A 22,713-nucleotide genomic window follows, 5' to 3' on the forward strand; every position below is an offset into this window, starting at 1 on the left:
GAGCTGCAACATGAAGATACAACGAGAGCCATTAAAGTGAGAAATATTCAAACAGTTACTGTAAACGTATGAATGAAAACCAGTGAAGAGAAATCCATGATGGAAACTTGTTCCTCAGTATGTTTCTGCATGAGAAATGGCTACCAGGAAAGATAAAGCATTACTCCTAAAGCATCTGCCTGTAACTTTACTAATGAAACAACTAAGCAACAGTACGGCCTTTTCTACTCATGTACTAGGAATTTAACAGGGCTTAAAGCAAGATTACAGACCATAAACTATAGTTTGAGATCATTGCAAAACACACAAATGGCTTTGAACTGAAGAATGGAAACTTAAACTTTCCCCACAGTTTAGGAGTAAGAACTTCATGGTACTGCTTCTTGTTTGACTTTTCAAGTACTCTTTGCAAATGTTATCAGCTTGCAACACTCCACAGCTGTGTGATGAAGTTTGCAGAAGTACTGGTGGAGGGAGCTCTATTGTTTTACAACCGGGAAATACAGGCTTTAAGAGGAAATGTGATTCTCTGTTTTACAGAGCAGAGGATGAATAGAAAAGATTCTTTCATTACTTTCAGTTCTGTTTCCTTTGGCTGGAATGATTCCAGCATACGTCCAGCCAGAATCCAGGGTTGTACAATGACTTTTATAAGAAACACAAGGGAAAGTAGCCACAAGCAAAAGGGATGTTCACTGAATACTGCCAGCTTTGAGTAAAATGTGTCATGATTTAAGTGAAAACTCCTATGAGTGTAAACTTTAGAGATTTTCTTCGTAAGGACTGTTCCTTACAGTCGCTTATCGCTCAAGCTGGTACCAAAGAAGGCTTAAAGTCAGAGGAATCAGCAGACTGATTCTGAGCAGTGATGGGGTTTTAGGTAGCATATACTATAATTTGACTAGGACAGCCACAGTATTTCATGAACTCTATCCACATTATATATGCTGAAATTAACCTATAAACCTAGATGCTTTATTTTACCAAGCAGGGCAAAGCAATTGAAATGGGGAATTATTTGATCCAGCCACACTGCATTTGAAAAATGTCTGCACTAAGCTGTTAATTCCTTCATCAGTATGGTTAACCATTGGTAACCAACCGAAATGGAGGAAAAAAAGGGGCCTGGAGAATACTTTTGCCATTGCCCAGATGTTCACGCAAGTATTTGATTTGGCAGAAATGAGCCAAAAGGAGTTGCATCAAATGCAACACTGACTGTGCTTCAGCATCCTTAGCTCCAGTGGTAAGTGCTGGAGGCTCTTGTAGTCTGAAGTGGACCAAAATACCACAGAATTCTCTGCAGAGAGCAAGAGGTACCAGAATGCAAACAGTTTGTTGGGCTTTGTCAAACAGAAGGTTCAACTATGCAATTTTCCCTCTGCCTTAAAATCTGAGAAAACAAAATACCTAACCCACATCTGTTTGGATTGTTTGTTAATAATCACAGTATTATCTTCTAAGAGAGTCTAGATGAAGTATAGTCATTGTAGAGAGATCTGTGGATAAGAAAAAGAAACTACATTGTGCCTTTCACTTTCACCCTGCACAGTTTCTCGTAAATGAAGCTGTTAACAAGCAGACAGCTTGAGTCCTCCAATGAGCTTTGGCTTGCAAAGTCAAGGTCATGTGCTGTACTTTTCCGTTCTAAAATGCCTATTGCCTGAAATTCATATCTGTTCAGATCTTTAAATGCTCCTGCACAAGATTTGAAATTATCTGAATAGAAGTGCTCAATGTTTGGAACACTGAAACTCCAAAGGTACAAGGTAAAATGTGCACACATTGTCATGCCTGCTCTGCCACATTATGCTGCATTGCATTTACATGAATCTTGGGCACCATCTACACTAAACTGATGTCTCCTCGTTGGCTCTTAAGTATTGACAGTTTCTATTTTTGAATAAACAAACACTGTTGCCATTTGCATAGCATGCACAACTGCAAGTCTGGGTTTGTGGGCTTGTCAGGCTTTGAAAATAAGGCATACTGGGTTTGCATTTATCATTTCTTGCTGCTTATGACAAACTGAAAGCTTGCCAAGTTTTTTGCTTCAATGTTTCTGATACCTTTTGGTTGTGTTTGAATTTCAAGTCCAAGTTTTGTTGTGCAGTTTTGAGGGCTGCCCTATATAGAGCTACATTTAGAAATAACCATTGTGTTGCACAACTATGTGTGCTGGAGCCATCTACAAAAAGTTAACTGTATTTTAATATCATTCATTAATAATTACTTACATTGATTCAGATAAATATATGTTTGTATAGTTGCCTCACTGCAATCTTCAGCACAAGCATTATTTCAGCAGAAAGGTCAGATTACATGTACTGATTTCAATATTTTGCCTTGAAGTGTTTTTTTTTTTCCACAATTTTTTTGTGTGCTCCCCTGGTTCATTTTGTTTTCCTGTGTAGTTTCTAGTATGAGGTCTAGAGTCTTACTGGAATAAGCTAATGAAAATTTTTTCATGCCTGTAGATAGATATACATTAACAGAAACTGAGTACCATGAGGTACTCATGGATCAGCTGTCAATGATGGCTGTTCAGAACTTTGGCTGCCAGCAATAAAAGCCTGATCCTCATTCTACCACATTCATGTTTGACCCTGCATCTTCTGGGCTTAGTGGAAAGGGATGGGTCTTAGAGAATTGCAATATAATGTTTAAGCACAGGTTACAAATTTGAACCTCTGGTTAAAATAATGTAAATGAAGAGGTGGAGGCAGCTTGTGACATTTTAATGTCAAATTGTATTTTAAAATGTGACATTTCTGTATGAGTTGTAGAGGTCTTTATAAGCTGATGAGATGTCTCCCACTTGGTTCATGCAATCTTGTGTCTTTTGATTTTTTAGTAAATGAAAGAAGCCTAAGAATGTGAAAACATTTCAGCAATTACACATTGAATATTCTGATTTAGAAAGAATTCCGTGACTTTTATTTACCATTTTATGCCTTCTCTTAGAGCTATTATGAGATAAATAGGCCTTGTACCACCCATACACTGATGTGACTTTCATCCAAGATGAATGCCGTTGTGTGTAACAACAGTCATTCGTTTGTGCCATCAGCAGCTGGGGGAGTGAGCTGCTATTTGTAGGTGGTATGGCAATAAAGGCAGTCTAAATCTGGGCTTGTAACTGCTTCTGCGTTTGAACCTTGCTTTATAAAATGCATGCTATAATGACAGAAATGGAAAAATCAAGCTTATTTATAAGTCCCCAGTCCTTCTAAGTACATCAGAACATATAAGTGCTGTTACTGAGCAGCTTTAAACAAAAGTTTCCCTCCTGTTGATTTCCTCTTTATATTATTTTTGCTTTTTGAGTTCATTCAGCTATTTGTTCTGAAGTCACACTCTGCTTCCATGCTGCAGAGTGAAGCACTGGGTCAGGTGTTCCTTCAGATAGGATTTTAGCTTTTGCTTTCTGAAGTACCAGTACCAGTGCCTTCTCACTTGGCAGCACTCTTCCAATTCAAGGCCATTTATGCTCTTTATCCCAGTATTACCGCCAGCACCAGGAGAATCAGGAGGACAGCTGCTCACAAGCAGTTTCCAAAGGAGGCCAGTGCTGCTAGTGCCCAGTGTCCAATGCAGGATCCTTTCCATCTAGCATCCCCAGGCAATCACATGGGGACTAAAGAGTCACAGCTTCACAGAAAACAAAGGCAGCCATTTTACGTGGAGATTCTCAGATCTCAGAGCAAAAATTGGTTAGTTATATGGAAATACCAGTAAAAAAACATTGGCCTTAGAATAGGGAATAGTGAGTATTCACTTTGCACAAATTTCCAATGGCTAGAGAAGAGCTGATGGTGTGCTTGAGTGTGTGACCTGCAGCTGCCACTGAAGCTGCTATCAAATCTCTGTCTCTTCAAGGCTCTGCAGAATGCTGCCTCACACAGCAACAGAGATGTGAGCTTTATCCTCTCTGGCTCCCTTTGAACTCTTGGAAACTCACTTCAAACCTTCCTCTTTAAGTAGCTTGTTGATGTTAATCTTAAATTTCCAAAGTTTTCTCCTGAATGAATGCAGCTATGTGACGACTGTAAGATTGGTATAAAATTTCAGAGTTACTAATTAAAATTTAACTCCTTTTAATTGTATTCTCACATTATATTGATTTCAAATTACGTTGATTGGTGGTGGTGTAGCTGTGATTTTTTTCGTTTAAACAAGGTGAGACGCATAGGGAGAGATGAACTCTGATAAGACCCGCGAAAGATTTTGCCTGCATGAAAATTTGACTCTTGGTAAAAGCATCTCACTACTAAGCACCAGAAATTTACACCATGGATTTTGAACAGGCCCTTAATATTGCAGAACCCTGCCAGTGTATACTCTGGAATTTCTCAGCTTCACTGGCCTCCCATCTATATTTCTAGTATTTGACATCTCAGATTTCAAATTTTCAAAAATAAAATGCCACTCTTCTGGTCACTTTTCTTTAGGAAAATGATTGTGTTCTCACTTCACAGGATGAACCAGATGCTGACAGTGCTAATCAGAGTACATTTAAGCAAAGCCAACAGCTGTGAAGGAGGACACCATGGTCTGTATTCCCCTGCATTAGTTATAGGGGCTCTCCAGTTCTGTTAAACCTCTCCTAAATATCCAATTCATTTCTAAAGTGAAATGGACTGAGAAAGGCTGAATAACTGAAGTCTCCTAGCTACTGGCTTCACTTCAGCCAGGACAAAGATCTAACACTTTGGATGCCATTCATATTTGCTGTTTAGAAAGGGGCCTTTTTTCCTGGTGAAGTTTGCATAAGCTCTTCTCAAAGCCAGCTTTACAGACTATTTCCAGAGCAGCAAGCAACACTGGTAAAGACTATGATTAATGCAATTTTTTTCCTTTCATCATGTCATAGTCCTATTCCATAGAATGATTTATTTCAGTTACATGCCAGCATATTTATAGCATGAAAGAAATAAACAGGTGACACCCAGTTCTGCAGAATGCAGCTGGATCTCTTGTGAGCATTTCCTCTTACTCTTTTAAGTGAAATGAGTCAGCGAAGCTGAAGAGCTTCTCACTGCTTTCATAGCCTTTAGGCTGCCATCACAGAGGCTGTGGTAACAGGAACTGGTTAAAATTGCGTGATGGTGACACCAATGAAATAATTTCTTATGTTAAGGAGGCTGTACAAGAAGGTTTTCACCCTGTCTGAGGAGGTGCCTGAGCCAGATGCTGTTTTCTCTGCCAGACATGGTGCAGCTGTCACCTCCTGGCAGCTGCGGGAAGGTTCTTGCTGTAATCCTCTACTGATTCAACTAAGCATATACTAACATGCAATGTATAGCATCTATATTAGCATCTTGAGATAAAAAAAGAGCATGAAAGGGTTCCTTGCTAATGCTTTACTTTACCTACTTCATCTTATTTTAGAGTAACTGTCATGCAGTTTTGGCAAGACAACACTATAGAACAGGCCATAGTGTTGTCAGTAGTAGTAATATGATGATGTCTGTTGCTCACATTTACCTGCCCTTGTCCAAGTCACATCTAAAATGTCACTTATTCAGGGCTACCTGTTAACTAGAACTTCACCAGAATGCACCTAGAGTTTAGTTCTCCTGTTTCAGCAGATGACTTGCCTGGCTCCAGGTCTCCTGAAATTGCTGGTGGAACATAATTTAGCTTTCATATGCCAGACTGATCACTCCCAAAGAATAAATTACAAGCAGCTGAAGCTCAGGTTAAGGATGCAAATGTGGCTGACTTCCAACCCATTAATTCCAACCCATTGACCCATTGATTTAAAATCATTAATTAAATTCAGTTATGATGAGGTAGCCACCCCCAAAAAAAACCAACCCGAAAGGATGAGGATGGTTTTCCAGACTTAATCCAGCATGTCAGCATATCTACATTGTATTTTCTGTGCAGTACAAGTCAAATACCAGGAAATAACTGAATTTTATATTGTGATTGTTCCATATATTTCTGTGAGCAGTATAATAAGCATTAACAAGGGTGGTTCTTTAAAGGTGAAACTTGACAGGCCTTGTCCGTTCTAAAAGTTGTCCTTCAGGTGAAGCTCTATAGGAATACCAGGGAAAGCAAGGCAGTTTGTCTCAGATCCTTTTTCTCACTTACAGAGAAATGCTTTTTACCAAGTATTGTTTGCTCATCTTGCTTCTGTCAAGCTCCAGTATGCTGCTTCCTTTTACTAAAGGAGGATACAAAACACACTTTGCAGTTTACTCTCTGATTGTAGGCAGGCAGGATCTGCAAGAGACACTAACACAGGGCAGTACCTGCCAGCAGGTTACAGAACAGACCACTTAGAGAGCTGCCACTGGCATGTCCCCATCACACTGGAATTCCCTGAGCTTCTGAGCTGCTGAGGACATTTTTCTATAGCATCAGCTTTATGGACTTTTGTGGGCGATGCAGACATGATCCATGTGTTCAGCAGCCCCATGTTTCATGGCTTTTCTTCCAGTCATCTGTAGCCTTGTTTCTAAACCAAATATTTATAATAAATACTAGAGATATATTGGGGAAAAAATCTTAATTGCTTGGATTCCAAATCTTTGGAAAAAAAAATTAAAAGCAAAACTTTTTGCAAATCTAGTTAGTGACTTCTCAGTACGAGGAAGGAGAAACTGAAACATAAAATTAAATAATCTTTTCTGTATACAATAACCAATGGACCAGGACAGAGATCTTTTTTAAAATTCTTTTGGGTTGGGTGGAAGACTGTAAAATATCAGAATTTCTGGCCAAGTGAAAGAGGAATTTTTCTGATGGTGTAACATCAGCCTGTTACCAAAACTAGAGACAGCAGCAGAGAATTGCTTCCATTTTAAGTAGTATTGTCAGTACTATTTAGGTACTTAAGAAAAGCTCCAAGCTGGACAGAAAATTTCAATTTGCTGCTTTTCCGTAATCTTTTCATGGAGATGTAAGGTTGAACTATTTTCTGAGCTCTCTTGACGCCATACCAACAAACCAGTGCCAGAGTAATTGCAGGAGACCTGTCTGCTGCTGCACTGTGGATAATCTTATCTATGTGTAGTCTGACCTCTTTTTATTTGTACTACGACAGCACCTCACATGCATGTCAGTGTGAGGAATAATGTGCTTCAAGATTGCTTTGAAGAAATGTGCATATTGTAGTAGCCAGCAGAAGATTCATTCCATCTTTTTAATCCACACAAACCAAAACTCTGTCTCATCCCATGTGCTCTCACAAAATGTGCTCAAATTTAATCCAGTCTAATTTACAGTTTGTCAGCCACCCATTCATTACCTTTTCCAGCTGTGTGCTGAGCTTCCTCTGCTACCCTTAAACCAGAGGATGATCACAGTGGGATCACCTCTAGAAAACATGCCTCTGTGAGGCATCAGCCATTTTTGCTGCAGCTGCAGAACTTGTCTCCATGCTGAGTCGAACCAATTCTTTAGTAAGACCCTTGCAGGTAATTCAGTATAACATTGCATTTTACTGAAACAGAAGAATTTTTCTGGTTTAGGAAAACATTTCTTGCCAGTGCTTCTGCCCTTCTCTTAACAGTTTCTTCAAGAAAAATCTTTTGAAATGGACCTTTTAGTCTTTCCTGGAGGTTACTCTCTTGTAGGGGTCTTGCCTTCATCTGTAGATTTAATGGCTTAATAAGCATTAGACCCTCCTATTATACAGTAACAAATAGGAATACAATACTTTTATCAATATTTGGCACAATTATTTTTTTTTAATGTGAAACTAAATATTGATGCTGTCAAGTGACTGCAACTTAGGGACATAAATTACAAATACTCTTCTATGAGCATTGCTCAAATTCTACATTCATATACAGTAACCATCTAATGTCTTTCTATTCCTGTAAGCCATATGATTTGATTGCCAGATTACATGTTTCTGTATTGTGCTTAGATGTCAGTGTTTTTATTGTTATTACCCATATTATCTTCTATTCTTACTGTAAATGGTAACAAAAAGTTAACTGCTTCCTTACACTATAAAAGGAATAAAGTCCCATTTACCAAATGCTTATAAACAGAAAATGTATCTGATGAGTAGAAAAAAAAAGTATTTTGTTGTATTTTGCTACTCAAAACAAAATTGGATTTTTTAAAATAAAGTAACTGTCTGTTTTAACAGAGAACAAAATCTGCTTTAAAGAATGATTGCAGGGGAGTCCATTTCTCTGTGCATTTTCACCCATTTTGCACATCTTTAGGTAACAGAACCTGCGAAATCGAGGAATCCATCCCTTTGGTTTTCTTAATTCTTTCGTTTTTCTTTGTTTCATACTCCTGTTTTTCCAATAGCTTACTTTCTAAATGCAATGTCAATCCACCGACCCAAAGGAAACCATAACATTTCAAAGATTTCAGATTGCAGTCAATCAAATTAGCCTGTCTGCAATATAAACAGAGCAAATAAGATCTTAAAGGACTTGGAATTAAAGTCTAGCTTGAAGCTGCCTACACTTTCCATGTGTTATGCTCCAGATTTCCACAGAAATATGTACAAGAAAAAGATATCCTGGAAGCATCCCTGAGAAAATCAGCATGTACCTTCCTTTTTCTCATGAAACCAGAGGATCTTCATCAACTAAAGAATAAACATTATGTGATCATTTCTTACTAAGTAGTGAAGAAATACCACAGAAAAATATCTGGGATGGCTCCCAACAGCCTGAGAGGAGGTGTGGGCAAGACTTCCGCTGGTGTAACCCTAGGCTGGGGGCAAGGAGCTAAAACCTTGCAGGTGACTTTACTCCGATTAAGTTAAGGCACAGCAAACGGCATTTTCTGCTCAAACCAACCACTGATCCAGGTTCTACACCAGTTGTGTGCCTAAAGGCATCGATCCTACATTGATTGCAGGTGAAACGAGCACCATCTGGTCTAAAACTGGTGAGGCTCATAATAAATAATGACTGTGGAAGAAGGGGTGCTGGCCCAGAGCCACCTGGTGCATTGCACTTTCAGCAATCACAAGCGACAACTGCTGCACAGGTGGCTTGCTGGGATCAGGCAAACCATCTGGGAGTTAACTTCTCTCGTTTGCAGTCTGCATCAATCATTTGCACACTCGGGCACAGTATTTTCTATACAAGGACTTTTTGGTTTGGAGGCAGAAAACTCGACAGCAGATGTGCTGGTTGTGCAAGCCGGAGTGTCGGTTGCGGGGAGCAGGGTGTCTGCGCTCCCTCTGCCAGTACCAGGTGAGTGGTTGATCGCTGACATCCCTGCAAAGGCAGGACACAGCACCGCGAACTCACTGTGAGTGCCAAGCAGCATGGTACGCTGCTTTTGCGTTGGTGCAAAGTACCACGACTGTACCAGCCGCCGGGCTCCAGGTCCAATCCCCGCCTAACCCCAGCCCTGCCCTTCAGGTGGCGGCTCTGAGCACGCGGCAGACGTTGAGGCGCCGCCGGGGCGGGGCGGCCGCGCGCCTTTTCCCGCCTTGTGCTTTCCTGAGCGGCCGCTTCCCGCGAGCAACGGGCTGTCCTCAGCTGCTCCCGCCGCCCGTGACGGCAGACTTCCGGCGACACAGCATGGCCGGGGCCGGAGCGGGGCCGCCGGTGAAAGTGCTGGCTAGCCAGCTGCGGGGGGCGATGCGTGGCGCCGACGGGACCTGGCACTTGGGCCGGGCGGAGACGGGCCGGGCGCCGCTGCGCTTGCGGGCCGTGTGGATGCAGGGGACCGTGATGGAGGTGGAGCTCGGCGGCGCAGGCGGTGGCTCGGCCCGGCTGCAGGACGGCAGCGGCTCCTTCGCCGTGCTGGGGGTGGAGGAGGTGCCCAAAGGTCGGCCCTGCCTCAGCGCAGGTCGGTGCGGGAGGCGGGCGCTGAATGCCTCTCTTTCAGGGTTGGGTGGGCGTGGGGTCCCCCCGGGTGTTGCGGGGCGCTTTCCCTCCCCGTGTGTATTCTGAAGTTACTAAGCAGGTTCCTTCCCGGTGCCCGTGGGATACCGCACCTGAGGCCGCAGGAGCCGGTGGAAAGTGTCGCTCCCCGGATGGGGCACACGCAGAATACGGCACCTTGCCGCCTACGCTCTGGGTGCGGGTGGCCGAGGGCGCTCTCGCTTGCACGATGGGCCACGATATCAAGTCTTGGCCATGTGTATGGGAGGCATCACATGCCCGCCAATGTAAAGGTGGTTCCTGCACAGGGCTGCTGGATATTCACGTTGTCTGAAGGCAGGACGTTTGCAGGCCTGTGTGCGCACTGGCTGCATAGAACGTTAAGGTTAATGGTGCTTGCTTGCGTGTCTTAGGGGGCACGCTGAGCTGGTGCTGTTGCACAGATGGCGTGCTTCTATATACACCACCATTCGTACAAGAGGCATCCTGAAAATGCTGTGCAGCTGCAGCAGTCACGGAAGGAGCGTGTGCGCTGCAGCAGCTGAGTGGCTTTTTTGACTGTCAATAGGAAGACTTAGGCTGTTTACCACTGTGAGTTCCAGTAAGGATGGGGCCTGTTTTCACATCTCCACAGTTACAGGAAATGTTTGATCATTTGGTCAAACAGGTGCTGCAGAGAAGAGCTGTGAGTCTAGGCATAAGGATAGGGATTTTCTTTCTTTTTTTTTTTTTTTTTGCCTTCCTTTCACCAGTACTGTTAATTGATCTGGAGAACTGCTAGTTGTGGTACAAAATAATCACGTTAGTTAATTTTCAGTCGTCTTCAACTTCCCTTCACTTGCATGGCAGAAGGAAGGATTGTGCACTGGTTTTGACTCTTGCTGCATGTGAAAATCTAGTAAGATCTACAGAAGTGGTTGTATGGATAATGAAGCCTTTTCCTGAAATTTAGTTCTGAGTGATTTTGGCTCTGTGAGTTTTCTTGCAATTATTGGCAGCTTTAATGCAAACTGTTTAACTGCTTGGTTTTAAATATTTTGCTTTTTGAATTAAAATGCAAAGGTTAATTGGATGTCATGCTTGCTTGGTTTTTTAGGGAAGTATGTAATGGTGATGGGTGTGGTGCGGTCCTGCAGTCCTGAGCCTGTTCTTCGAGCAATAAAGATGACAGATCTTTCTGAAAATCCCATGCATAAGAGTATGTGGAACCTTGAAGTGGAGGATTTGCACAGAGTCATCCCATGATGCTTTTTCTTCTGCCTGAAATAACCGCAAATGCACCTTTTTTGGTGTCTTTCTGGTGCAGAACACTGGGCTGTTACGTATATTTGTGGTTTAGAACACTTGGAATATACTGAAGTAGGGCTCAAGAGTTAAGTGGAGGGATCTGCACGTATCTGATGATAATCACAGCATTCAACTTTTTCAGTCTTTTTTTTTTATACCAAGAGGCTTGGGAAACATTTGATGCCTTCTAAGTGACATCTATGCTGTTAAGAATACTGCATGTTCCTACATAAGCTAGTTGCTGTTTCTGGAAACCTAAGTTGAGTCAATCATTCCTATACCAGTGTATTCTTGGCAACAGAAGTACACAGAACCAGGGTGAACTTGTTATGTGGAATGAAGACAAAATGTGTTTTGGTCCATTGGAAAGAAAATCTTCACCTGTGTAATAACCATGTCAGTACACTCTTCTTGTAAGAGCAGTCTTGTACTTCCCTCTCTGGTTTCTGTGTTTCTCAAATACTGAAAGTGGTACGTAATAACCGCTGTGTTCCAGTGAAGTGGAATTAACTGAAAAGGTGCACTGAAGAATTCCTTGGAACAGGTTCTTTAGGTTCAAGATGCAGATACTTTTACTACCTCATGAAACAAGCTTGCTGTGCCGAAGTGCATTTTTGTCTTTGAAAGTTTACTTTCTTGTTCCAGTGTATGCTATTTTTAGTTTAAATGATTCTTAAGTATATTTTATCTTTCTTCCTCCTGTGAGGAAGAAAGATATGAAATTAAATCAAGCTATGAAATTAAATAAAAAAAAATATTAAAAAAGCAGAACTATTACTATTCTTTATTTTCCCTCTTGTTTAAAGAGAATTGGGGTGCTAAAGAAAGCATTATCCATGGGGTTTGGCTTTGTAATTTGGGATTGTCATCCTGCAATACAGCTCTGTTAATGAGAAATGCGTGCAGGAAATGAAGTTATTCTCTGATTGTACAATTCAAGAATCAAGTGGTGGTAACTAAATTTAAAAATTGTGGGATTATATTTTCATAGGATATGGAAATTAAATACAGTCTTTTAAGCAAATCTCTAAAGGAGAGCTTTACAGATTAAGGACTGGATTTCAGAGTGCAATTCCAACCTTGAGTTTAGCATTCCAAAACAGACCTTATCAGAGGCACTCTGAGACCCTGCTGATAAAAAGCCAAAACATACACATACAGTGTTTTGGCAGCCTGAGGTTTTTTTATTGCTTTTAGTCTGAGGAAAAAAAAACACTTGTGGAATGCTGTAGTCTTTCAGAACTGATCCACATGGTCAGCGTATTGACTGGCAACTTTTCATTTGGTGATAAATACTATTCCATCCAAATGCTTCTTATGCCGAGAAGCTGAAGCTTGTTCCAGATAATCCACCTTGTTTTGTTTTGTAAGTAGGCAGTAAAATCCTGGAAAGAAAGGGCTAAAAGGTCTGCTGCATCATTGCTAGTGTTTGTAAATTTATGCACGATGTAGAATGGTCTGGAAGGGATCCAAAGGTCATCTAGTCCAACTCCCTCTACATTAAGCAGGGGCACCCTCAACTAGATCAGGTTGCCCAGAGCCCTGTCAAGCCTCACCTTGAATATCTTCAGGGAATGGGGCCTCAACTACCTCCCTGGGCAACCTGTTCCAGTGTTCCACTACCCTGATGACTACCCACTACCAGCTGTCAGGAATGAAACTACTGTTAGTCCATCTGACAGCGATACATGTTCACTGAAAAGTTGTATTTATGTAGGATTAGATTCATAGAGTCTTTGCATCTTTCACCACCCTCTCCCATCCAGAGGCTCATGAGATTCCTTTGCTCACTTTCTAACAGTCCAAGCAGTGTAAGATCTCTTCATTGCTTGATTTAGAGTATCCCAGTATCTGTGTGGTCTATATCGTATGTTTGATATCACTAGTAAACTCACACATAAGGTCTGGTCCCACCCCTAGAAAATGTAAAGTATTTGGTCAGTACAAAGTTACAAATGTTGCTTAGTGGTTGCTTGGAAGGAGATCTGAAGCAGTGCTGCAGAGAGGCCAGCAACTGCATAAGAACAACAGTGACTTTAAGGGTTTTCAGGCCAAGACTGGCTGAAAACTGAATGATGCTTTTATGACAGTCCACATTGGAAAGTTCTTTCCTAGGAATTCAAAAGACACTTAAAGTTGAATGTCAAACTTCTAAACAAAAACAGAGGTGATTGCTTTGACTTGGGAGTTTAGCTCTGCTTCACCTAATGAGTGGCTGATGCTGCTTATGGTGGCTTATGTACCACCTAGGTTTAAGGGTCAGGTGGATGGGCCTTGTCTCTGGGTTTCCAAAGCTTGGCACTGTAGGGCTTTAGGGGGTAGTTGGAATTCTCCCTTTTCCACATCTGGATTTGTGTCTCAAATTTTACAGCAAAATCTGGGTTTGTCTGATTATTGTTGCTGTTGTACAGCAGAGCGTGAAACTGAGAATCCCAGGGTGATGAGATTCTGTAGCCTGGTCTTGTGGAGGGGAGGTCAAAGCTGGGATCTCGTGCTAAGAGTACTTGGTATTTGGACCTTGAAGAGAGCAGGGGAATGACTACAGAATGCAAGAAGGCTTCAGTTCACTCCACCTTAGCTCTGGTAACTGGAGCAAATGTGGATTTATCTCAGAACACATACCACTGTCTGGAGAACTCAACTGGCTGAAGCCTAAGGGTCTCTGTATTTCAAACTTTCTCAGCCTGTGGCAGAACCTCAAAACCTCAGCTTTGCTAAGTTTTGGGGCATAAAGAGCTTGCATGGCATGTGTAAACGTCTGTGAATGCTGGAGGTTTTATGTGTACTACATATAAAGCATATGTTAAAGGTGAGTTGTAGGCACTTAAAATACTGGTGCTTGGCAAGAATGACTTAATCTCTGCTCCTGTAAGGACAGCTGGTGTGGGTGTGTTACTCTGATCAGCATGAGTTACAGGTACAGAAGGCCCTGGTCTCCAGCAAGCTGGGAAGCAGGATCCAAAGGCATTTGTGCTATGTGATGTGTAGATTCATGAGCTGTTCAGTGGATTTTACGCATTTTCCATAGGACAGCAAGTTTGTGTACTGCATGGCCTTCAGTCAAGGTATGCTTAACTGTGCACTGTCATCAGGAGGTGTATACTAAAAGGTTAACCTGACAAAGCCAGAGATACTGCAGTAAAAAAATGTCCGTTGAGAAATCCTGAACCTGAAATACTGACCTAATAAATTATTTAGTCAAATCCTGCTAAGGGGACTCCTGGATGATCACATCAGTAAGGAATCACAGACATACTTTAGTTGGCTTGAGGGATGCTTTTTGCTCTCTCACCTCATCTTGGCAGGCTCCCCTGCCAAAAATGTGTCAGCTTGCATCAGGCCAGGAGACTGCTATCCAGACAGCATGGACTGTTGGAAATGCCCTTTCCCTCAAAATCTTCTGTCACTTTCCTACTGAATGACTTGTTTGCTAACATGAGCTGCCTTACATTGTAGCTGGTGTCTTACTGGTGTTAGGGAGGGAGCGTGCTGTATTATTTATGGGTTTTAATTCTCAAGGTGAGAGATTACCATATAGTGGTTAAGACATACTTAAAAATCATGTTGATGGTAGGTTTCTTGGTTCATTAAAGATTCTACCAAGTTCATTTGAAGAGCCTCTTAACCTGTGACAAACTACTGCATGTTTGTTGCTAATTATTCATGAGCAGGCATGAAAGAGGTTTCCTTTCCACTGACACCAGTAGTCTGTCTGGCACATAGGAAAGGCATAGCTGCCAATACTTAAAAATGGAGACTTGAGTCACAAGAGCTATAAATCAACACTACACAAATTAAGACGTCTTGAAGTGTGGTTTGCAGTTTGTTTGGTTTCTTTGTCATCTGCCACCTAGATCATTATTCCATTAGGCCAGTTCTGTGTAAATGGTGCTTTGTACAGCCCTTTGTTACTGGTCTGATGCACTATGTGCTGCTGATGTTGGTCAGCAGAGCTGCTGGGGCCAGCTCTTGGAACAGCAGGGCAGGAGAGGCTGAGGTTTGTGCTGCCCTGGGTGCTGGCTCCTTCTGCTGGTCCCTGAGCCAGGCCAGCCTGACCTTCACTTATGAGTTGGAGGGACCGAGAGTTCTTGCCTCGTTACTGACTAGACACAAACCGTTCCCAGAGACAGCCTTATCAATGTGCTGAATAGACCGGCTGCAGTTAAAAATGTTTCTTGGTTTTTAAGTGGCATCTCTATCACCTGTGACATGTTAGCTGCAGCTTCTGGGAGACCCACTACCTGCATCCACCTCAGGCCTACAGTAACTATATAGTTAACTCTCTGTTTTTTCTATTTCTATATTCCTCCCCTGCACTACAGTTACCTGACAAGCAAAGCAGTTCTTTGGACTCCTCTCCTCTGCTTGCTGACATTTTACTTCATTCTTGCATCTCACCTCAGTATTTTTTTAAAAGGTGTTTGGTGCTTATCATGCATTAAGTGACTAGGGAGATGATGCAGGTTTTTTTTGTAAATGAAGAACTGGTATAATACTCTTAACTTTCAGAACTATTTCATACAACTTTGGCTTCATTATGAAACACCTCTGTAAGTAAGCAGTTACAAAACTATTACACAGGAAGACTTAATTTCTACCTAGTTTTATACAGCAGCAGCAGCTCATGTGTGTGGGAATCCTAACAATTCTAGGAATTTTTCCCAACTAGTGTGAGAATCACATTTTATTTAGAATTTGCGTAAAAGCACAGTGTAAGTGTTCAGAAAGCAATCCCCGGCTAACACAGCAAGCACAAGGTAACCAAGGCCAGCTGCTGGTTTTGTCCCTGTGAACCACAGGAGTCATTTAAACCCAGCCAGTCCCAGCTCTGTAGCTTCATACAACTTTATTCTTACAAATGATTAGCATAAGAATAATGAAGTCAAATGTTTATTAACATTGTTTTGTAGTTCAAACACCATTATTTCAGTGTTTGCAGATGAAGGATTTTGAAGTGTTACCTTTCACTAAGGAGTAATTGCATTCCTGGGACTGTGTAGAGAAATGTAACACCTGTTTTTCATCAACAGACCTACACTACACTAATATAACACAGGAGACACACAACAGTATCTGGAACACTGGAAGACTATGGATAGGACAGGATAATCTGATTGCTGAGAAGAGGATTCTAAAGACACAAGGGGAGAATGTGAAACTGGTGAACAGATAGCAAGAAAGCTGTTTTTTATTTAAGAACACACACATTTATAAGGGAAAAATCAACTAGCATAAAAATGATAACATTATGAAATGCTTCTAATTATTTAACCATCTTATTTCTGTCTTAGCACTCTTGCATGTTGAGTCACTTCCCTGGAAAAAGGTCACTTTCTCCAGAACTTCCTGAACAACTGAGTTTCAGTTCTAGAGAAAAAAAGTCAGCATCTGCACAGGTTCAGAGCTGGTAACACTGCTGTCACAAAGTAGCCCACGTCTACTAATCTGATCTGGAAATAACCTTTCTGTCATCTTTTAAGTGTAGTAATGCTTGTTCAAGGCTTGTTCAAGTTTTGCCATGGAAAGGGAGAATTTTTTTGAAGTAACTAATACTCTTTTGTCCAGTTTCTTCTGGCTGATTATAGTTTGTCACTGTACTGAAATCATTCCTCTTACTCAGGTGTTTCGGGTGAAAAACTTTCCTCTTCACTATAGTTGTAGCCCATTCACACTTTTACTGTTCTCCCTACTATTGCTTCTAGCTTGTCAACTTTAAAATAGCTGTTTTATTTTGGGTGCTGAAAAGGTGCTTCCATCTTCAGGGCTGGTATCTGCCATTCAGAACTGACTCAAGCTGAAATGATGGAGAGATGAAATCCAGTTAAGTGCTTAGTAAGTACTTTAAAAGATAGAAAGTTACAAATGACAAATATTACAAGCTGTTATTACACTAAATTACAAGAAATACATAAAAGAAAATATGGCAATCAGAAAGCTGTGGGAACAAGTCTAGAAGTTTTAGATACAGTTTTATCATAGATACACTAAACTGAAATACAGAAAGGTCTTCCTTGTTTGATGATAAGTTGACATGTAGGAGGAAAAGAATCTTAGAATCACAGAATGATAGGAATTGGAAGGGACCTCTGGAGATCACATAGTCCAACCCCCCCTGCAAGATCCCCTAGGGCAAGCCACACAGGAACACATCCAGGTGGGTTCTTGAGCAGTGTTATGACTAAAGTTGATGACCTCTAGCTAGTTCAGCTCTCCAGTGGGAGCTCTTTGACGAGAATGAATTTCTGGGAGGTTATGCAGAGGTAAGCAATGCTGATGGTAAGTTTCTCTTTTGTTTTCATGACCTCATGTGGGGATCAGTTATGGTGCATGCCTGGCCACTGCAAATTCTTTCACTACACCAAGCCTAATTCTCCCTTGCTGCAGGCTGCTATTAGGCTTCCTTCTCTGTAGTGTGTTTACATATTTAAAGACTTAACTCATGCCTTTCCTAAGTCCTTTGGGTTTTTTCTCTGCACAGACACCTCTGGACTTTTCTCAACAGGTTCACAACTTGACTAAAGCATGGTGTCCAAACCTGGATGCATAAAATAAGCTGAATAGAGAAGAAATCTTTCTTAAATATGTGTATTCACACATACAGTCCCTACTCTGCTTAACAGCATGCTCTAAGGGCATGTTAGTGTTGTTCACTAAGCTCGTGATGCACTGGAATTCCAGTCCCTTTCCTCAGAAATGGGGTAAACTAGCAGCACTAGCTGACTTCTATCTTTTGGCTACTGAGCCATTCTGAAACTGTTTTCAACTCAATATTCAGGCTCAGATTTGTCCTATTACTTCACACTCATATATTGAAAGGTTTATATAAACTATTGGAGGTAAACCCACGTGGTGTTTACCAAAATACTACCCCAAATTTTCATGTCCATATACTGCCTACACACTGGCTGAACTGAATACATGAGGCAGATAGCGACAGCACATGGGAGTGTGGACTTACATGTCTTTTTTTCTTTACAGAAGAAGAATTCTTAAAATTCTGCATTTATCAGGGTCTACAGTTGACAAAACACACTTGCATCTCCTTCAGAGCAGTAACTGTCCTAATCTAGCTTCTGCAGCAGTGTGTGCAGCTCCACCAAAGAATGGAAGGATCTCTTAATTTGCACAGTACAACAGTGGATGGTAACACCAAAAAATTCAAGCCAGCACTATTGCACCTTTTGGCTTTTCAGTTTCTTTGCATTGTTAAAGAGATTCCCAGAGGACAGCTGCATTAAAATGTAAGTACTGATAATTCTAAGTTAAGTTTAAAGATAGGTATGTTTCATTAAAAGGGACTGAAAAGTACAAAAACAGGTCACTGAGTAAGTTTAGTCTGTCTCTGTAGTGTGTGTCACTGTTAACAGGAATCCAAACACATTATTCTGACAAAAAAAAAAAAAACAGACAATCCCACAAAAATAGTATCTGAGAAATGGAACTCCTAGGAACAATCACACCATGTTCTGCAAGTATCCTTCTGCCTCCTACCTAGCAAAGTGGGAGAAGAATAAAGGCATTAAAGATTGAGTTGGGTGGGTTATGGTGTGCTGCTCAGTGAGCAGCAGAAAGGGTGAAGTAGACAAGGAACAAGAGTAATGCCAGCAATAGGATCATTTGTGCTTGTGCCCACAGTTAGATTCCTTAGTTTTATTTTCTCATGTACTGTTGAATAATATGTCAGCAATGGAGAAGTGCAGTCACAATATTCAGGATGAAAAGAAACCAAACTTACCACTGAGGAGGAATTTCCACAGGAACAAAATTCCGGTTGCACAAATGAACAAAAGCTGCTGCTAAACTACAGGCAGCCTTCAGCTCCCGTAACTGACAGGTGTCATGTGTGCACATGCTGTAGAATGGTTTGGGGTCCACCTGCAACACAAAAGGGAGGAAGGTGGTTAGAGGGGTGCAAGGGCAGGAGCGCACAGTTCTGCTGCAGGCAGCAATCTGACACCTACAGGTGAACTGAAGGGAAGTTTGATTTGGGTCCTACTCCCCTCCATGCCCTTGTTAGGACCATTCACATTCTCCTCCTTCTATTGAGGGTTTTTTAATTTGTATTTCCAAATTCTAGACGTGTATGATAGAGCGGTGCAAAGTCATGCTGCTATTTTGTGGACGTCTAGGACCTTAATTTGTATTTCTGCTGATGTAACACTTTCTGCCTGGGTGGTGTTCTGATGACTCTAAAGTTATCTGCAACTGAACTTCTGTGTCCTTGCAACAATTAGGTGTGCTCCTTTGATGCATGGCCTTGAGGTATCCAGATAGTCCTTTGGTGGCTGAAGTTATACTTACAACTTTGAAGCAGTTCCTGAGAGGTGAATGTGAGTCTTCAAAAAATACTTTACAGAGTTTCTGCTTAGCTGTAACTGGGCACGGCTTCACTTTCCTCTGTATGAGGCTGCACTCATTCACCTGGGGAAACAGAATTGCTCAAATTCAAGGCTTTTTAGGGGGTTTTGGATGTGTTGATTTGTTTGGGGTTTTTTTTTTTTGTAGTTTTTTTGTTTGTTTGTTTGTTTAAACATCAGTGTTGTGTGAATCCTTCACATTTCCAGTATGAGATGGTTTGAAGAAAGATATGGGTAGCTCACTATGCTGCTCTGATTTATTGCTCATTAATACTGAGGAGTACCTTGCACTCTTCATAAACAGGAATGCATGTCTCATAAATAGTACAGGTTACATACATTGTTTCCTCTTTCTGATGCTTTTGCTGTTCACTGAAGGACTTCGGTGTGTAGCTGCTGACACAGTAAATAGAATCATAGAATTGTTAGAGTTGGAAGGGACCTCAAGGATCATCTAGTTCCAACCCCCCTGCCATGGGCAGGGACACCTCACACTTGATCAGGTTGCCCAAAGTCACATCCAGCCCAGCCTTAAAAACCTCCAGGGATGGGGCTTCTGCCACCTCCCTGGGCAACCTGTTCCAGTGTCCCACTACCGTCATGGTGCAACCTCATAGTAGTAGGCTGGTTGTCTTCACTTTTATTATATATGAGATATCCAAGTTGTAATGTTACCTTTTGTTTAAGAGAAAACAATCTTCACATCCTTGCTGGGTTAGTCATAGCTAATAAACAAGAAGGGTTTAAAAAAAAAAAATCAAACAACTGAGGTCCCTACAATTACCAGCATTTTTTGACAATAAAATGTGAATGGGTTTTTAATGAACGTAGTTCAGGTAAGGTCCCTTAGCACACCAGTCAAAAGCTAATGATACCAAATATTAACAGAACTAGTAATGAGCATCATTTGCCAAAGTTGCTTAGGATTTCTTTTGACTGACAAATGCTTTTAGTACCCTGTATCAGATCAGCAACTTACTGTTTTTTTTTTTTTGTCAGTAATTTAGAAGTTTAGAAGTTCTTCAAGTATGTATAATCTCCAGGTACTTTAACTGCCAAGAAAAATTAACCACCAGCTTAGTCTCTCGGATAACCCTCATTCTGCAGGAGCTGGGCAATTAACCTCGTTTTGCACAATGGCAGCTGGTCTGCTAACACTAGAACCTTGGTGATGCTATTGGCAATGTCAGCTCTGACAAGGGCTGGTAAAAAATGCTCATGGTAGTGCATTGCCAGTCTGAGTTTTACAGCTCACTGTGAGGTGGCTCCAGCAATGTGGAGTGACTGACTGATTTCATTTCAGGCTTTGATACCTGGCCAGATTTAACCTGACTGTATTTTCACTGCCCATGTCGTGTGCAGTTGTGCTAGAATTTCTGGTCCAGAAGGATTTTGCAAGCTCCGTTTTATCAGCATGTTTGAAGCAGGTATTTGCATCTCTTCCTACCACTTTGGAAAAAGTTTCTAAGACTTTGCATGAACTCCTGACTTGGCACATTGGTGTGTCTGGCCATTGCTGTCAGGATGTATGACAGCAGTACTGTATTGGCATCTCTGTCTTTTTATTACTCTCTTCTGAGCGGGATGTGACTGCTAACAGCACAAAGGTCACCTAGAGTCATCTATAAATTTTTCTTGGCAATGCACAGCACTGCAAAGATGCTGTGGCCTACAAATAAATTAAATCGATCAATATGTGCAGACATTATGCCATCAGCCGCATAAAGAAGCACATAAGTGACTTCCCAGCTTGTTTATGACAAAGTTTCTTATGTATTGCTTTTAATTGATTATTAATTTTAGTTCAGTGTCTCTGAGTGGTTCTGCATTAGATGTTTGCAGTTTTATGAATATATAGGAAGTTACTGTCTGTAGCAATGAAAAAAATTGCTATGTTCAGTCATGTACCATGATCCCACCCCATTACTAACAAAAACAGGCTACAACCTCATTAGGTGCATCCCTCCAACAGCAAGTGAAAGTACACCATATTTAAAACAATCCTTAACTTAGAGATGTAAAGCTGAAAATAGCACTTCTGTGACCAGAACTCACACATCTGGTGAGAGACAGTAAAAGGAAGAGTCACAAAATCTCAGTACTAATTATACATTGGGTTTTTTTTTGCTTATAGATTCTGAAAATGAGGCTTGAAGAGATTCAGGGGATCCTGGTACCATGGCTTGAGAGCACAGTGAAGCTACTTTCTGGTTTGAGTCAGTTGCATTCACAAAGGGCTATGTAGACCTGCATGTTTTCATATTTAGGTTACGTTCATCTGATAAATCAAATGAATTGAGGTTAAATCTCTGAAGCAAAGAGACAGAACACTTTTCTAGAAGCCCTTTTATGCAAGTTAATAACTGAATCGATAGCAACTAACCCTCCAAAAGAGGCTCAGCACTTAGTGTGGGCATGGAGAGCTATTTTACTAGTTACTGATCTCTAAAGCCTTGTTTCTTGATAAGATGAAAAGCAGGAAGAACAAAAAACAACAAAGAAAAAAAAAAACCAACAAAACACACACAGAGGCTCAGCATGTCCAGCTTACAGCAAAGAGCTCTAAAGGAAACAAAGAAGAAAAACTTTATGGTACAGCTTTGGCCCAGACCAAGTACCACCTGGCTCGGCATTCCAAAAAGATGCTCTAAGAAAACAGCAAAATTACTTGGTTCCAACTTTAGTTTCTTATAGTCGCAGAAGCAGTCCCTATGCTTTACCTTAAATTGAGGCCAAAAATACCCAACACCTATCTGCAGGGAATTCTTGTAAGGTTTCTAACAAATACGTGTAACATTTTACCTGGTTAAACACAGGAAAACAAATTCTATCCAGTATTCTCACTATCCAGCTTAAGTTCATCTAAGCCAATATATGTCAGATGTTGCCCTTTGTGCTCCAGCACCAGTGGTAATCTGCACAGAGAGAAGCCCTTCAGCTGTTACCTGCCAGCTCCGTGTGAACTCTTGCACATTGTCAGTGAAGGAATGATTAGGGAGTATCCATTCATTTCCAGCTTCATTGTCATTGGTACCAAGCAGCCCAGCTGAAATACCTGGAATGAAATTGAAATAAGGTAAAATAGTAGCTGTTAGCAACAAATACAGAGAAACACAAGTGGTCTCTGGGCTGCAATTATTCCATAGAGTAGAGCTCCAAAGAGGGAATGTGTGCTCAGGCACCCAGAATAGAGTCTTCTCAAACTGCATTGCCATCTCCTTTGTCAGCTCTTCATTGCTTCTCTT

The 22,713-nt window shown here is 41.3% G+C and overlaps 1 protein-coding gene across 1 annotated transcript; it reads left to right on the forward strand.

The window, feature by feature from the left end:
* The first annotated feature begins 9,518 nt into the window (after positions 1 to 9,518).
* On the forward strand, positions 9,519 to 11,085 carry RMI2 (RecQ mediated genome instability 2). The gene is made up of 2 exons (XM_054391342.1): positions 9,519 to 9,789; positions 10,921 to 11,085. Exons 1-2 carry the CDS (start codon positions 9,519 to 9,521, stop codon positions 11,067 to 11,069), a joined length of 420 nt encoding a protein of 139 aa, XP_054247317.1. The 3' UTR covers positions 11,070 to 11,085.
* The last annotated feature ends 11,628 nt before the right edge of the window (positions 11,086 to 22,713 follow it).

This window comes from Indicator indicator, chromosome 22 (assembly GCF_027791375.1).
Source record: "Indicator indicator isolate 239-I01 chromosome 22, UM_Iind_1.1, whole genome shotgun sequence".
Classification (NCBI taxonomy): domain Eukaryota; kingdom Metazoa; phylum Chordata; class Aves; order Piciformes; family Indicatoridae; genus Indicator; species Indicator indicator.